This window comes from Saccopteryx bilineata, chromosome 5 (assembly GCF_036850765.1).
Source record: "Saccopteryx bilineata isolate mSacBil1 chromosome 5, mSacBil1_pri_phased_curated, whole genome shotgun sequence".
NCBI classification, from domain to species: domain Eukaryota; kingdom Metazoa; phylum Chordata; class Mammalia; order Chiroptera; family Emballonuridae; genus Saccopteryx; species Saccopteryx bilineata.
The window spans coordinates 29,490,727-29,507,432 of record NC_089494.1 but is presented as its reverse complement, the minus strand read 5'-3'; the positions used below and the strand labels follow the sequence as shown (position 1 = coordinate 29,507,432).

General features: G+C 48.5%; 1 protein-coding gene across 3 annotated transcripts in view; it reads left to right on the top strand.

The window, feature by feature from the left end:
- Positions 1 to 16,706, top strand: part of NRP2 (neuropilin 2) — a 119,732-nt gene that overhangs the window by 89,839 nt on the left and 13,187 nt on the right. For 2 of the 3 annotated variants that reach the window (XM_066233352.1, XM_066233350.1), the window contains exon 16: positions 7,633 to 11,058. The exons of the other annotated variant lie outside the window; for it this stretch is intronic. In XM_066233352.1, coding sequence (XP_066089449.1) covers positions 7,633 to 7,913 — 281 coding nt within the window. In that variant the 3' untranslated portion in view covers positions 7,914 to 11,058. Of the gene's footprint in view, positions 1 to 7,632; positions 11,059 to 16,706 lie in introns of those variants that run through there. 3 annotated transcript variants of the gene reach the window in all.

Sequence of the window (16,706 nt, the reverse complement as noted above, 5' to 3'; positions counted from 1 at the left end):
AGTTCCGGCCACATTGACAAGTTTGACGTGGAGCTCCGAATCAGTAGCCAGGTGAATCCAGGGCTAGAGAGTCTGCTTTGGGGCTGAGGCCCCCTGGACCTCAGTGTGCAACTCTGTTGTGATTCAAGCAAAGCTTTGCCATTTGGGAGAAGAAAGAGGACCATGTGCTCTGTCTAACCTAGCGATCAGCGTACTATCGCTCTCCTGGCCGGGCAGAGGCAGGCCTCCGCTGGTGGGGGCCTTGGGTCGTGCGGACAAACTCAGCCCTTAGACTCAGAAAGGGGGGAGCAGGTTTGGGCAGGCCGGACATGGAAGGTTGATGTAAAACACCACTAACAACAGGCATTTACATTGTTAGTGGGTTTTGGGGGGTTGTGTTTTTTTTTAATTTGTGTTTCTTTTCCATTGTAAATTGACCATGCGACAGGAGCGTTCTCGATCTCTAGGACAGACCAATGTGTGCTAGGTAACTCTTGAAGGACACGCCCTAAACGTGGCCTCTGGACCTGGGTTTATTAGATATTCTCCATCTTTTCTATTTTGAAATCTCTTTCATTTTCCGCCTCTTACTCGTTTCTTGCCGTGAAACACGTCCTTTTTGTTCAGATCACCCTGTGTGTGCCGCTTAGTGTGTGTGCCGTGGTGGTGTGGCGGGCGTGAGGCAGAAACGCGGAGCAGCCACGGAGGAGGAGAGCCCCGGAGGAAGGGACAGGAGGAGAGAGCAGGAAAGAGCGGGGCTCCCACGGGACCTTTGAAAAGGCTCTTTTTCTTATTGTTATGAGTCACATCTTAAACAATGTAGCCTGGGTGTGCGTTTTTTCTTTCCTCACTTTCTTTTTTTTAAGCACGGGCTGTAAACATAGTACTGTCACGTATCTTTTTCTAGCATTTAAGTTTCAACAAATGAAAAACTGTGTGTAAAGGAGAAAAAACAAAGTGGTGTAATTAAGGTGATGGATTATTTCCTCTTAACCAATACTTTCTTTTTTCAATAAAAGAAAAAAAAGAATAATCAAGAAGCCAGTAAAAATATGGAAAGCCCCTATAATCAGAGTTCTGTAGCTGTTGACCAGGTGGTTGTTTTTAGCAGTTCACAGGGGGAAATAAGAGTTCTTGTTCCTGGTAGAGGCGCTGGGCTTTGGACAAAGCAGGAGCAGAGAGACTGGGTCTGGTGCCCTCCCCATCAGGGGCCCAGGGAAGGCCCAGGCTGGGTGCACCTGGGGAAGGTGGTTGTTGGAGTGACAAATTGTCTACCACTGATGGACACTGCAAGGAACATCAGCGTCTCCTGTCAATGACTGTGAATGTGGGTTTTATGTCTCAGACCAGGTCTGAGGGTCGTAGGGCCCATCTCTCGGGTTTCACTCTCTGCAACCCTCCACTATTTCCATCTAACTAAAACCAGGAGAAAGTGAACATTGAAGGCGTTTCTCGCGGGTGTTGAGGGGAGCAGTCTTGAGAGAGACCCGTTTGGGGGTAGTAACAGCTGGCAAAGGTTTGACTCTGTGCATCACGTTTTAAGTTCTGTTGACTTGGTGCCAACTGGGCCATCTCCCCCTCCCCACCTCCCCCTCCCCCTCCCCACCTCCCCCTCCCCACCTCCCCCTCCCCCTCCCCCACTCCCCTCCCCATCCCCACCTCCCTCTCCCCGCCTCCCCCTCCCCGTCTCCCCCTCCCCGTCTCCCCTCCCCGTCCCCCCTCCCCGTCTCCCCCTCCCCGTCTCCCTCTCCCCGTCTCCCCCTCCCCGTCTCCCCTCCCCGTCCCCCCTCCCCGTCTCCCCCTCTCCGTCTCCTCCTCCCCACCTCCCCCTCCCCGTCTCCCCCTCCCCATCTCCCCCTCCCCCTCTCCCCCTTCTCATCTCCCCCTCCCTGTCTCCCCCTGCCTCCCCACCAGTGTCACGGCCCCCCTCCCAGGGCACAGGACCTGGGCTTGGCCTCAAACTCCCACTCTCCGTGGTTTCCTCCCACAGCTCTCTGCGCTAGCAGCACTTCTGAGACGCAGTGAGGGTTAAATGGTGTTCGTGCACGTAATCCCCTGATGAAAGGCAGAGAAGTATTCCTAAACCCTGCCAGGGTTCCACAGAGGCAGCTGTGCGGTGTGGCCCCTTCCCCACGCCCCTCCCCCCGCGTCTCCAGCTGCCAGATGAAGTCTAGGTGTCGCTGAGCAAGGAAGCCTGGAGATCAGATGTGTGTAAACCGGGTAACTGCCTGGCGGCCGCTGCTTGCCCAAAGGAACACGGAGGCATTCTTTGTGAGGTGCGCTTTGCATGCCGCCTCCCCGTCACAGAGGCCTGGCCCGGCCCCTCCCTGCAGGTTTACCACTCATCCAAACAGCTGCCAATGTCAGGTTCTCGAAGGGGAGAAGAACGTTTTTCTCGCAGACATTTCCTCTCTCGAAGAGCAGAAAGCACAGCCTTAGTTTAAAGCTGGTAACGTAAGTGCCACCAAAGAGCTAAGTGTCTGAGACTTCAGCCAACCAACCACGGATCTGCCTGCAGAGGCATATATATATATATATATATTTATGTAATAAGTGAAACATTTATTCAAACAATTGTAGTACAGGCACAATTCAGACTTTTTTTAAAAAGAGGGAAAGAAACAGAAAACTATTGTTAGCGCTTTTCATCTTCATACAAATTTTGCAGGGTTTTTTGTTTGCATTCACCCGTAGAACATGGAATCCCCTCTATTTGAAATCTTTCAGCAAAATTAGAATACCAACATAGAAGGTAGTTTTTATATAAGTTCATGATATATCTATATATTGAGGCGTTCAGGTAGATGGGAGACCAGCATGGCTTCTGCGCGCTGACGGCAAACCTCCCGGTGAACGGCTGGTCAGGCAGAGCGAACGCGTCATTTCTCAGCGATTGTTCATACTTTCACATTCTTTTTCCAAACAGACCATATTTTTCTACTATCTTCTGTCAGATATTCTGGAGGAGCCAACCTTTTTATTTATTTATTTTTTTTGGCTTGTGTAAGCTCCCACATTAAATAACCCTTTTATCTGAAACTCCCCTTCCCGAGCACTTTATTGCCAGCCTCTGCAGAAAGGACCCCACAGACAAGCCAGGCCCAACAGTTCCCCCTTGCGCCCAGCCTGTCTTCCCTCTCCTGAGACAGAGGACCCCCTACTGCTGCCTCTCAAAACACATGACCTGAGGAACCCTGGGCAACCCCTGCAGGTCGGAGGACACGGCATACACTTTACGCTTTGCTGTCTGGGACGGTTTTCCTTCCCAGCGGTTCAGCGAGCACCTGAGCCGAACCTGAGCCGCTGGAGGCTGTCCTCAGCCAGGTTCTGGCAGGTAGCCACAGCAAGGGACAGGGCCGCTCGTTCCCGAGCGGGGTCTGCGCACTTTTTCTGTGAGAGGCCAGGAGTCGCAGTGCCGGGCTCTCTGAGGCTCTGTTGCAGGTTCTCAGCTCAGCCACCGGAGCGCAGAGGCGGCCGTAAGCAACATGCGGGCAGACGAGGGAAGCTGTGTACAAAAATGTCTGACATAGGGGTGGGCCAGATGTGACCCTCAGGCCACCATTATCGGAACCCTCAGTTTGAGCACAGAATGTGTTTCCAGTCCGGACCCGCTCACTCGCCAGTGGGGTGAACTCCTAAGGGCTCTGGTCCACTCGAGGGTTTCATAGGTCCTGCTCTGTCTTCCCCTTCAATTTTCCTCCCGGTGAAACCAGGAGAAAACCACTTGTCCCCTCGGGTTCTCGGGTCTCCCGTCTGAAAGTGATGGGAAGTCAACAGGATGATTCACGGGCAGCCTGTAGCCTGGCGCCCGCCACACAGGGGACGCCCAGTCATCGGTGCTGCTCTCCGGACATTTCCCGATTGCAGATCACCCAGTAGGAGTGGGAGGAATGCCACCCGCCATGTAATCTTCTCCTTACTCTCCTCCCGCGCATGGCTTCTTCAAACGCATTGTTTTCCCAGAGTCAGATTCTGTGCGTTCGCACTGCTCCTCTCCAGAGGGCCCGGAGCCTCTCCAGATGAAGGCCTGTTAGCCTTGCAAATACACTTGCAGTTACTGACTCTTTAAATATGTTTCTCATTATCTCACACAAGGAGAAAACTCTGTGGAGAATTAGGGGGTGGAAATTAATAATAATAATAAAAAAAGAATAGTTCAGGAGTTGATTTTCCAATTGGGAAAAAGGAAGGTATGTGAGTAAGCGGCAGACGTGGGAACAATCGAAGGGAACGCTCGGGTCGGCGCCTGACCGGCTCTCGGAAGGCTGACGTCTCACCTGCGCCCCTCCCGTGTTGGGGACCAAGACCAGGCTCCTTTGTGGTAAAGCAATGGCCCAGGCACCCGATGTGGCTGAGGGTGCAAGTGGGGCAAAAATCCAGCCACTCACCAACCGAGGCACCTGGCTCAGGTGGAATCTGCCCAGAGGGGGCACCTCATTTTTGCAGTTTTACATAGAGGTACAGAATGAGCTTCGGAGTCAGCTGCACTTTCCAAGAATAACTATTAGGCAAAGTGCCCGTAGGTCATTAACATTTTTCAGGGAATCAGAATGTGGGTCCACAGTCCATTCCTCCTCCCTCCCTCCCTCCCTCCCTCCAACCATCGGACTGGATTGCTGCTGTTTGGGAAGGTGCTTTAGAAAGGGAGTTAACCCCTATTAATCTATTACCTTCCTGTCCTGGGACCCCACAGCCTCATTCGCACAGAGCCCTTGAACGCTGCTCCAGAGCCACATTTCAAACCAGCGGTCCCTCTGCCTGGGGGACTTGAGTCTCTTGAACTGCAGCACATACCATAAAACTCTGGCCCCTGACTGAAGGTCACCCAAAAATTGTGGAAAACGAGGGGAGGGCGAGTAGGTGTGTCTTCCCTCTTCTAACTCCCTTAACATTAAAAGCATAAACTCCCATAGTATGTTTTCTCGTTTCTCCAAACTAGTGTTTAAAGACAAATTTAAGGAACCAATCTGATGTCCCCCAAATGGCTTCTGTCACTCAACTTTTCTACATGTTGATCATTTCAGAGGAGGGGAATATTGTTCTCAAAGAGGAAGATGCCCAAAACAGAGCTTGCTTTCCTCGCAAGCAGAACTCTGCAGCCAGGGGTCTATCTCTGATTCCGAATAGGTAGCATATTGTCATTTTATCATCCTCCAGCGGGTCCCCGAGACCTTCCCCAATGTGCCCCAACTTTGTCTCTCTCCCAGGAAACACCTGAGCAGTAGCAATAGGCTGCCTCCTTCCTCAGCCACAGCACTCTGAGCCCTGTGTCGTATATTTAATGTTGGAAAGCCACGTTCTGGCTGAAGGGAAGCAGACCTTTGAACTGAGACGAGGTGGTGATGGGGGAACGTGGTCAGTTGTGACCGTCTGCCGCTGGACAAAAAATCTGTACTCCTGCCTTTGTGGTCTGGTCAGGTGCTTTGGATGGGGAGTTAAGCCTTGCGTCTTTACCGCCTTCCTTGCCTCTCACGGGTGAGCGCAGCCTCGTTAGACCACGCTGTCACTGAGCAGCCAAACCGGAATCAGAGGCAGACCAAGGGCACCCTTTGGGGAGGGAGGTGAGCACAGAGGAACTTTGGGCCATCCCTGCTCACTTTGTTGTTTCTCGTGCATTCTTCTGAGCCCACATGAAAATCAAACAGCAGGGATGGTTGCCAGGCAGCAGATACTCTTGGTGACCTGAATAATGAGTTGACACCAGTGCACTGTGACTCGAAAGCTGGCCATTTCAAGGAGCTGTTTGCAGCTCCTGCTTTCCTTGTCCATGTGTCTATGCGTAACGTTTAATATGGTCAAGAGATGGTGGGGGGGAAAGCACTTTCTCAGCTACAGTAATGGAATTATTAAGAGCTAGAAATAGTTTGGGAATCAAGGGGGGAAAAAAGACTAGGTGGTGATGTAGAGGACACTATAGACAGGAGCAGGGGGGGGGGCATCCTGGAATCCTAGGATCCTTTCTACCCCGGGGGCTGCGGCTGCCAGGACACGTGCTATGTGACGCATCCTTATCAAAGCTCCTTTAATACTGTGGCACTTCTGATGGCCCAAGAGGCATCAACACACCCTGCACCTTAGCAGAAGAGACCCCTAAGATGAGACAAACCGATGACTGAGATCTGGGGAAAGTGGGCAGAATCTAAAAGATTGTCCAAGAAAAATGTTCTGATTTTCTCCCAGTTCTGAGAAGACATCAGAAGGTCCGATCCACCCTCAGCTGTCTCCAGTCAGAGAGAGGCGTTCTGGTGCTTGGGCTGCAGGAATGGGCGAACGCTGGCTCAGAAATAGAACTTATTGCCTCTGTTCAGTTCTTTGAGTCACAGGCATTCACTGAGTGCCTTCTCTGGGCGTACCTGGGGGGAGAGATCAAGATGAGCATGTGTTTGTTCTTCTGCTTGAGGAGCTCCAGGTCTCCTGGGGGAGGCCTGAGACTGTAAAGAAGCCCTGTCCGCATCTTGAGCACCCCAGAATAAGGCCGTCGCTATACGGGAGAGGCAGCAGCAGCGTGGCCACGGCTCCCCACTGGGCTAGTTCATGTACAGAGAAGGTACATCCTTCTGGCCACCGGCAATTGATGTAAGCAGCGAGGAAGGAATTTTTTTTATAGGTTTAAGCATACATCATTTTTCAGAAGTAAAGATCATGTCTGGTTTTGGCAAGCTCAAAAGCTCCTAGTCCCATTCTGGGCCGGATTCTCATCTGATGTAAATCTTTGGGAGAAGCAAGTTATAGTACTGTTTTGCATCAAGTGGGACTCTAGCCAGTCTTTCCCCAGAGTTACCCTGCGCTTAAATCTACTACATCATCTCCATGGCAACCAGAGGCCGGCCAGTGAATGTGGTTGCCTTCTAAATCCTCTGCTAGCTTCTCTTTCCTCCTCTGTCTTTTCCGTGATTAAGAATGATCTCTCCCTCCCTTTGCTCTCACTCGCTCTTGCTCTCACACACCCACTATCATTCTGTGCCCACATTTTTGGTTGCAACATCCTTCCAATCAGATTTTAAAATCCTCTATCCAATTAAAAAGAAAATGAAGATTCATTAGTCATTGCTTGACAGTGGTAATTGACCTGTTTAGACAAGACCAGGCTGATTTCAGTGGGCATGGAAGCCTTGGCAATCCAAAGTGGAATTTACCTTCAAGTCTAGCCAGCCTAATTAATACATTGTTTGAAAATGCTGGCCAGCCAGACCAAATACTGTATTTTCACCTATCCGGAGAATCAACCTTATGGAATCTCAGAAGTCATTTCAACATCATTTACTTGTGTGTGTATGTGTGTGCGTGTATGTGAATAGTACCGCTACTATGTATTATAGAGCAAGTTTGGTATAACAGAAAAAAGAAGGAGCATTCTAATCATAGAGATCTTGGTTGAAGTCCATACTTACTACTTACTTGCTGCATAATCACTGTTGGCTTGACCTCTCTGAGCCTCTATTTCCTCATCTGTGAAATAGATCTAATAGTACCTACCTTGAAGGTTGTGAATAGAAGTGCTTACCACAGACTAAATACTTGGTGCCATCTTATCCCCCTGTCCCCTTCCCTATCTACTCCAAAGCATGTGTGTGTTTCTATTTTTTTTAATTAATTTTTTTATTAGTCTGCATGCTCTCAGCCTAGCAACACTCTTCTGTGTCTCTCCACCAGGGGGCACCCTCCTACCAGGGACCGACCCCACAGTGGACACGGTGCCCGTGCAGCCCATCCCAGCCTACTGGTATTACGTAATGGCCGCCGGGGGCGCCGTGCTGGTGCTGGTCTCCGTCGCGCTGGCCCTGGTGCTCCACTACCACCGGTTCCGCTATGCGGCCAAGAAGACCGATCACTCCATCACCTACAAAACCTCCCACTACACCAACGGGGCCCCTCTTGCGGTGGAGCCCACCCTAACCATTAAGCTAGAGCAAGACCGCAGTTCGCATTGCTGAGGCCGAAGCAAGGACCGCACCCAAAACAAACAAACAAGAAAGACTGCAAACACATTGCCTCGATTTGCACTTTTTTCTCCTCGCCTAATCTCTGTGTGAACTCTCAGACATCTCTCTCTTGGGGCCCGATCCCAATGCACTCTTATCCATCCTGACCATTTATCTTAAGTTCTTTTTTATTTTTTTCCTTTTGTTGATTCCAAACCAACCGACCAACCAACCATCCCTGACTCTAATGTTGCATCTCGGAATATGAGAAGAGCTACACCCCTAAGCACTTCGCAGCTCAAGGCTCAGCTGGTTTTCTTCCAGAGACTGGTGCCCTGCCTCTTCCCCTTGCCTTACCCCATCCCTCCTCTAGGTGGGCAGCCTGCCAGGAGACTTGAGGGGAAACCGTTTGTACATAGTATACATTTTGTGCGTCAGCTCTGTCTGTGTCGGTGGGTGTGAGAGAGAGAGACTGGTTCATTGTTCGGTGGAGTGTGTGGGTGTGTTCAGAGAGGCCCCCTTTAACTCTTGTGTTACTTCTCCGGGGGTGCATTTTACAAGAAAATAATATACTGTACTAGTTTTGTTTACTTGGAGAAGAGAGTGAAGCTTTTTGTTGCCTTATCTAGCGCTGGCTGGCTTTCTGTTGGCTACCATTGTCATCTCCAGGTACCGGATTAACCAGAGGCCACATGAACTGAAACGTGGCCCCTCCCATCCCTGTCCCCATTCCCCACCCACCTGACCCAAGAGGAAGGTTCCCCGTGATGCGCTCAGACGTGAGCCCCTGTCATGTCCCCTGGCGTCTTGGAAGTCACAAGACAACAGTCATCAGGTGCCTGTGGAACCACCTCTCCTTCCCGCCCCGAAGCAGATCTGTCTCATGTTGCCTTATAAAAGTGAAGCTCATAATGAATGTTTAGCTTTTATCAGTTTAAGTCCAATCTTGGAATAAGTCATAAAGAATGACGGAACTGAGACTGTAGGAAAAGCAGTGACTAATTTGAGAGCAGGAGGAGGTGAGGAGAGAAGGGAGGAGAAGGAAGGACTGAAACGGCTTTAAGTCTCCTCACCCAAGGGCACTCACTGTGCCCAGCTTTGGATGGAGTCGAGTAAGATGGTTTCATACCATATTCTTTGGTATCCATTGGTCATTGTAATAGCATTTGTAAAATATGGGGGAAAGGAATCATTTGCTTTCTTTTCATGGTGTTGATGCGTGCCTGAACCTATCTATAGCCACTAAATTGTAAGGCTGTCCACCTGACTTATTTGAATATTATGAGAGAATAAAGAGTAACCATTTTTTAAAATGTACCCATGTGCTACCCCTCAAAGCATTCATAGCATCTGGCAAATACACCCGCCTAGGCTGGCCCGGCATTTCCAGATGTTGCCACGTCATCGGGAGAAGGTGTAATGAAGACAAATCCGTGGCTGCCCATTTGCCCTCTCTCTAAGCAACACAGGGAAAGGGATGTTGGAGATTAACGGCCTAATGATATTGTACAAAGGATAGATTCAATAATGAAGTCAATTTCACTGATAGAAAATGTGTATTTTCACACAATTCTTAGTACCTTGGGGCTCCGCCTTGGGGGCGCTTATTTCTCACCTTCCTGCTAAGAATCTGCTAGGGAAGTACAGGATTCTCTCCAAAGATGGTTGCCTGGGCTGAAAGCCTCCAGGTACCTTCTAGGAACAAAATACTAATGATTGATTTTTTTTTTCCTGCTTGGAAGAGAGGCTGTTAGCATTCTTTCAGAATATCCACATCAGTCCCTCTACACACATACTCACTTTTGCATCTGGTTTGTTTCATCCTCCTGAAAGGATGGTGCTCTCCCACTCTTATTCTGTTTCAAAGAGCAACTCTGTCTCAACCACAGCAGCCCTGCCAAGAAAAGATGAAAGGCGAGAGTCTGAGCCACCTTAAAATTTCAAGAAGAGTCCTGGCCCAGCTGAAAAGGGAAAGAGAAGTGGGGAGAGGGAGGAGGGGCAGGAGCCCAGGATACCATGGGATGACTTCCGTGCCAGTCGCTCAGATGTCCACATCCAGTCATGCACTTCAGGCCAGGCAGTCCCTTAAAATGACTGGCATCCTGGTAGGTGTCCCATGGATGCAGGTGGCGTCGGGAAATCCAGCCAATGTAACAACTGTCTGAGTTACCATATACCCTTGAGGATTTCCCTTCTTTAAAAGAAGATGACAACAACTTTGTGAATTTGCTGTATCTTTATCTGATGCTCCGTGTGACATCGTCTTTAGGTCCATGCTGTAGTTGAGGATATCAGACTGCTCAAATCTTTGTGAATCCCATGATGCACTTCAGCTAGGGATGTCTCTCTCTCTCTCTCTCTCTCTCTCTCATTCTCTTTCTCCTCTTTCTTCTTTCTCTCTCGGCCCCATCAACTTTCATAGTAATATCCAGGTACTGTGCTAAAAGGGCAGCTCTTCTATACAGTCATACCTTGCAGCTTTAAAAAGCAAAATTCTGTATTTCATAGAGGGAGGGAAAGTCTTCGGACTTCTAAGAAAAATAGACTGGACAGGTGAATGCATGTGTGCATGTGTTTAGAGTTGCTTCTCAGAAGACAAAGAGGTAATAGCAACTAATAAAATATAAATGAATGAATGAATGGATGGATTGAAGGTGTAGCTCAGGCAGTTAAAGTGTTGGCCTTAGTAGAGGTTTCAGGTCAGCAGACCCAGAAAGGGAACCCTTATTTCTGGGTGAAAAACCCCTGCCTTGACATCGTGCGGGCAATTGCTACCCCCTAGCTGCTGGCAAAGGCAAAATTAAAAAAGGAAAAATGATCATATCTTTGCCATTAACAAAACAGGATGCTTAAAGTAAAATTGTATTTTCCCTTATCCCACATTTTTTGGGATTAAAGCCAGAATAGGATAGGAAATTCAGTAATATTTCTTGAGGTTGACAACCCATCTTTAAAAAGAACCTGTCTTGAAAATGGAACTAGCAGGCAAGCAAACACCTAAATAATCAAAAATTACCAAAGAACAACAGAGGAAAAACAAAAACAAGAAAACTTCCACATTTTAATTTCTTGTTCTTACCCCCTCTCCCTGTAAACTGTGACAACTCTTGCATTGCTCAGTTGCCTGTGTGTCTAAATAACTTGTGGACATTGGAAACTATTTGAAAATGTATTGTGTGGAATGTAATAAAATGATAATATTTTTATACAAACATCTGGGGTTTTTCTTCCCCCCTTTGCCTGTGAGAACAAAGTTGAAACATAGGCTTTGAACAAATTGATGTTTCCAAAGTTTAGACTGTTTTCTGGGCTACGGGGCATTTCCGTGGGAGGGAGGTGGGTTATCTCCCTGAGGCGGAACACCAGCTTTTTCTTTCTTTTATTGTTATTACTGCTTGTTAGGAGTTTCATCCAATTTGTGCAGCTGAGCCAACTTTCATGACTGGTGTGGGATTTTGCAAAAGTTGCTAAGTGCTAAATTGTTCACTGTGATTTCCACAAAATTTCTCTTGATGGCAAACCCCTGGAGATTGGACTCTACTTCCAAGGGGTCTCCGAGAGGAATGGGACCAGTGACACTGAATCATGTACTGGCTCTACTGAGACACATAACTTCCTTTGGAAAAGAAGTGGTGATGTCTTAGCCCTCACCTACTTAATTATTACTTCCAGGGGAACATACTTACGAGCGCTTTCACAGACAAAATGGAAACTCGTCATATGTTTGAGGCTCCAAGACATTCCAGACTTCATTTTGGAGCACATTATGAAGATAATGAAAGGATTTCTGTGAATCTGGAACTATGAGGGTGGGACAGTTTCTTTTAAAAAAAGGAACATTCCATAAAAATACTGAGGAGAGTGAATGGGGAAGCTTACTCAAAAAAACAGGTCTTAGGCTCTGGCCAGTTGGCTCAGTGGTAGAGCATCAGCCTGGCATATGGATGTTCCAGGTTCAATTCCCGGCCAGGGCACACAGGAGAAGCAACCATCTACTTCTCCACCCTTCCCCCTCTCTCTCTTCTCTCCATCTCTCTCTTCCTCTCCCGCAGCCAAGGCTCCACTGGAGCAAGTTGGCCCTGGGTGCTGAGGATGGTGCCATGGTCTTGCCTCAGGCGCTAATATAGCTTGGGTTGCAATGGAGCACTGCCCCAGATGGACAGAGCATTGCCCCCTAGTGGGCATGCCGGGTGGGCCCAGTCAGGCACACATGGGAGTCTGTCTCTCTGCCTCCCCGCTTCTCACTTAAGAAAAATACAAAAAAAAAAGGCCAGGTCTTGTTGATAGGTACTTTTCATTGGTTCTCCTCTTTGGGTTGTTAGTGATTCATTATAGAAATTATTTATATCAGAGGGATTAGGGAGAAAAAAATCTAGGAACTACAACCTCCCAGCTGTTCAGTGTTTCTAAAATGTGGTCAAGAAGAGGTCATGGAAGTATTTTCCACCACCCTGTATTCAGGGAGCATTTCATCAACCTAGGAGCCTTCCTCGGGGGGTTGAGAGCCATGATTAAGGTCTTAAAAGGAACATATCCAGGACACCCAGTTTCTGCCAGAGCCCTTCTTTTTTCCTCTTAAACCTAGATCCAGGAAAAAGTGTTTTTACAGCTATAAAACCTCTCCCAGTCGTGCTAAAAGGAGACAGGCTTCTGGTTTCCAGATCTTACAGAAAGCCCTGTTAGTACAGATGGCTGTCACTATCTGTCCTGCACAGGGGAAGAAAGTAGAGTGTCCATGACGAGAGCCTTGTTTGTTCCTCTAATGACAAGCATAATTACCCATTTTGGCCAAATAACATTTGGCTTTCCTTAAAGCCGTTTGTTCCCATTAGTAAAGGATAAAATGAAAACATCTCAAAACCATTTCTTTTAGGCAAAGACCCAGGCTCAGTCACCATTTTCCTAAGCTGGCCTGGGACCAGATTTGCCAGCCTTAATTAAATTAGCCATCGTGTAATGCTTCGTTAGCGTTGCTGTTTCGGGAGCCGCCTTGGAGAATTGCATCATTGCTCTTCCCGCCTCGGTTCTAGTCCCAAGGCTTCTCCTAGAGGTACTTGCCCTGCGCCAAAAGGGTGAAGACCCTTCGGACTCGACTAACCTCAGGCAACAGACACAGCACTGTGATCAGTGCAGTATTTCAGACCAAGCTCAAGCACAAATGTAACAGAAACTGTGTTTCCATGGATCATAAATACCAGATGTCAAGGCCCGGCACGGTCTGTTTGGGCTCCTACCTGGCCCTTTATGATGGTTTCAACGTGCGTTCTCGCTGCTGAAGCAACACACTGCCCTCCTGGCCCCGATAACCGACGCCCAGCCAATCTGCCGCAGCCCCGTATTTACTGTCCCCACCCCTCTGCACCAGCTCTGCAGTTGATTTGCACAGACTCTGTGGCCTTTCTGTACTCTTTGATGGAAAGAGCATCATCTTTAAGTTTTGCTTTGTCTGCAGGGTGGGCTGCACATCTGAGCCAGTCCGCAGATCTGTCCATGCGGCTGGTTTTCCCCGTGCCCCTGTGCACTCGCTGGGGTTCTCCCAGCTGCAGTCCGCCTTTCATCCCCTCCAGTGGACGTGCCCAAAGAAAACACACGACAAATCCAGCCAGAGCAAGGAGCGGGGAGGGGAACAGCCGCTGCCGGCCTTGGTCAGCAGGGAAAAGCGTCGCCTTATATAAATAAATTATGGGCTAGGAAAAGTGTAGGAATTAATTAAGCCTGACATAGATCGGGCACACTGGAGTATGTCTAAAGGTTAGATATAATCAGAAGCCTGCACCCTCAGAAGGCGTCAGGCCACAGGCCTCAGCCAGAGTATTGTTGTACTGTGTAGAGGAGTTCTGTTTGGCCCCAAACCTAAGCAGTAAAGAGATACGAGGTTTGGGGAATTGCCGAAGAGCAAAAACCCTTTTCCACATGGAATGGCCCCATGGAGAATCTAGGTGCTTCGGGGAAACCAGCAGAAGCCATTCTTGCCCCAAGCCCAGTGGGTGGGCAGGAAACCCAGAATTGCTCTCCACTCTTCTGCGTAAAGTAAATTATTCTTGGGCTTTTTTCAGTCACTGATCTTTAAGAGTTCAAAAAGAAAACAAAAGCCCCACAGGCACTGGACCAAGAAATAGGAAAGGCCATCTGAAGAGTCGGCCACGGACTAGCCAGCAGCAAGACAAGGTGTTGAGAGGGGAAACACTCTTCTTGGAGGCTCTGACCAGAGTGGTTATTGATCCCAAAGGATGTTGTCGGGGAAATTTTAGGATATTAACTGGCTGGTTCTCTCTCTTCTTCTTCTTCTTTTTTTTTTTTTACAAGTTATACATACTCAAAAAATACCAATAACACAAGAAGAAGAGTTCATCTTACAGTTAAGATCTGGGCCGCCCCAGAGAAAGTGACCATGAGAGATGAGAGATAGTCAGAAGTATGCCCTTCCGGGCTTTGTGTTATGCCTTTACAAACGTATTTGTTCATGTCCAATTCTTGGCTTGGTTTGCTTGGGGTTTGGTTTTGTTCTGTGTAAATGGTATCACAGCATTGGCTCTCTGTTGGACATTTTGCTTCTTGTCCTCTGACAAAGTCTCAAAGGTACATCAGTCCACACGGACAGATTTACCTCACCCTTTTTAGCTGTTGTATAGCATTCCATATCACGTTGAAGTGCCGTAGTTTATTAAGCGCTACCCCCATGAGGAGCATTCAGGTGGTGTCTAGTTTTCTTTCTTTCTTTCTTTTTACTGTTATAAACAATATTGCAATGAACATCCTTGAAAGTCACCTCTTTGTACACTTGTCTCTCTCCGACAGAATGTCTGGGTCAAATGATGTGCCTGTTTTCATTGTAATTCATGCTGCAGGTGGCTGAGCCGTTCCTTTTAAAGGAGGAGCCTGCCTCCACCTGAGAGGGTTACAGAGTAGTGGCCGTCTTGGAGGGCATCCCCTGTCACATCTGTACAAGCCACAGAGTCTCTGCGTCTGGCTCCCTTTCTCTAAAGTGGGCGGAGTGCTTGCAAGAGAAGACTTGGGGTAGTTTTAGCCAAAAAGAATTTTAATTTTAGGGAACTTTTAAAAAAAAAAAAAAACTCCCAATATGTGGAGACTGCGGGCCTGGTGGTAGGTGGCCACTCACGGAGCCGTGGCAGCTGTGGCCCAGGAGTTCCTTCTGTCCCTGGGCTCAGCGGGCAGAGCCCTGTTCTCCATGATTAATGAGTTCCACTTGGTTTCCTCAAAGAGTGGCTGTGCTGTGCCTTGCTGTTATTTATTTATGTTTTCTACTAAAAAATTCATGTAAAAAACATCCTTTAAGGTCAGTGCACAGTATTATGTGCAGACTAACACGTTCCAGCAGCCACAGTCGGTCTGGGTGCCACTGTGAGTCTCCAGTTCTTGGAGCCTTGTGACCAAGGCCCCCTCGCTGACCCTGAGAGGAGCAGGCTTTCTGGGCTGGAAGGCGGTGTCCCGCTTCCTTGTGAGGACGTTCAGGGCTAACGTGACCCAGGGAAAGGCACCAGGAACAAGGCTGTTTTCTAGTGGGAAGTTTATACGTGCAGGCGAAGCTACCGGCCCCGCATGGCTCTAGTCAGGAGTGGCAGATTGAAGAGAAAACACAGGACCTGTTCATTTGAAACACTGTTTCTTCCAAGAGCACTACCCTGATTTGCACTGCCCGCTAAGACAAAAGGGTCATTAAAATGTGACTCAGAGCACAATGGATGGGTTCTACAGCCGTATATGGATCTTGTGGGCTTTCTATGACCTGCCAAAAATGCAAGACTGCTAACTCTTGGACACGGGGCTTGGGTACATACCTCTGGTTGGCTCAGGACAAAAAGCAGCATAAGCTTGAGGTGTGGGTGAGCAGAGACATGTCACCACACACACGAGCCTTGTTTTGTCTTCTCTGTATAATCGTGCAGAACTGAACCATTCTAACATCATTCACTAGCATCCCTGAAAGCAGAGGCTCCGATCCAGAGCCAGAATGATAGTATACCATGTCTTGGCCTTTGACCACAGCAGTCTTCTTAGGCAGCAAGACTCATTAACAGGACGCCTGGACTGCAGTCCGCTGTGCCTTGTTAGAGAGCAGCTCGTGCCCGTAATGATGGGAGTGCAGAGACGGCTTTGACTCAAAGGTGTGTTTGACCAGAGTCTTGGTCTCAGCCAGCCTGCTGGTTTGAGACTTCATTTTAGTGCAGACTGTTAAAGAACCGTTTTGTCCCTCAGTGATTCCCTACTGCCACCAAGGAAAAGGGGCATAGAGACCTCAGGGACTGGTGTGGGCTTCCGCATTGCTTCTCTATGGCTGACAGCTGTGCTGAGGTAAGAAGACAGTCATTAGGACCTATATGGGGGGTGACATGGAAGCATCAAAGGGGACCTCGGAGTGCCTCATTGGACTTGGCCAAATGCAGATCAAGAGTGTGAGTTCAATAATTGTGTTCATGAGAAGCCTTGGCCCACAGCGTAGTCACCATCTGCTCTGCAACTCCTGAGAGGGCCATCAGCACCAAGGAGGACCTGTTGCCACCCCCTGCCTTTGTGCCAAGAGTTCATCGTCCACCTTTGCATCCTCACACTTTCTCTGCCCTCTTCCACCAAAGCCTTCTCCCAGAAAAGCATGGATCTGATTCCTTTACACCGAGGCTTAAACGGTTTTATCTTCCAACTCGTTGAATCCTTAGAGGAGACCAAACCTAAAGCCAGAAGATTATTCTATTACGCTATAACTACATAAATATACATAATTACATCGGTCATCAGCAAGCTACTGGAGAAATTACCTTTTTAATGGGTAGAGAGAGGTACCTTTTT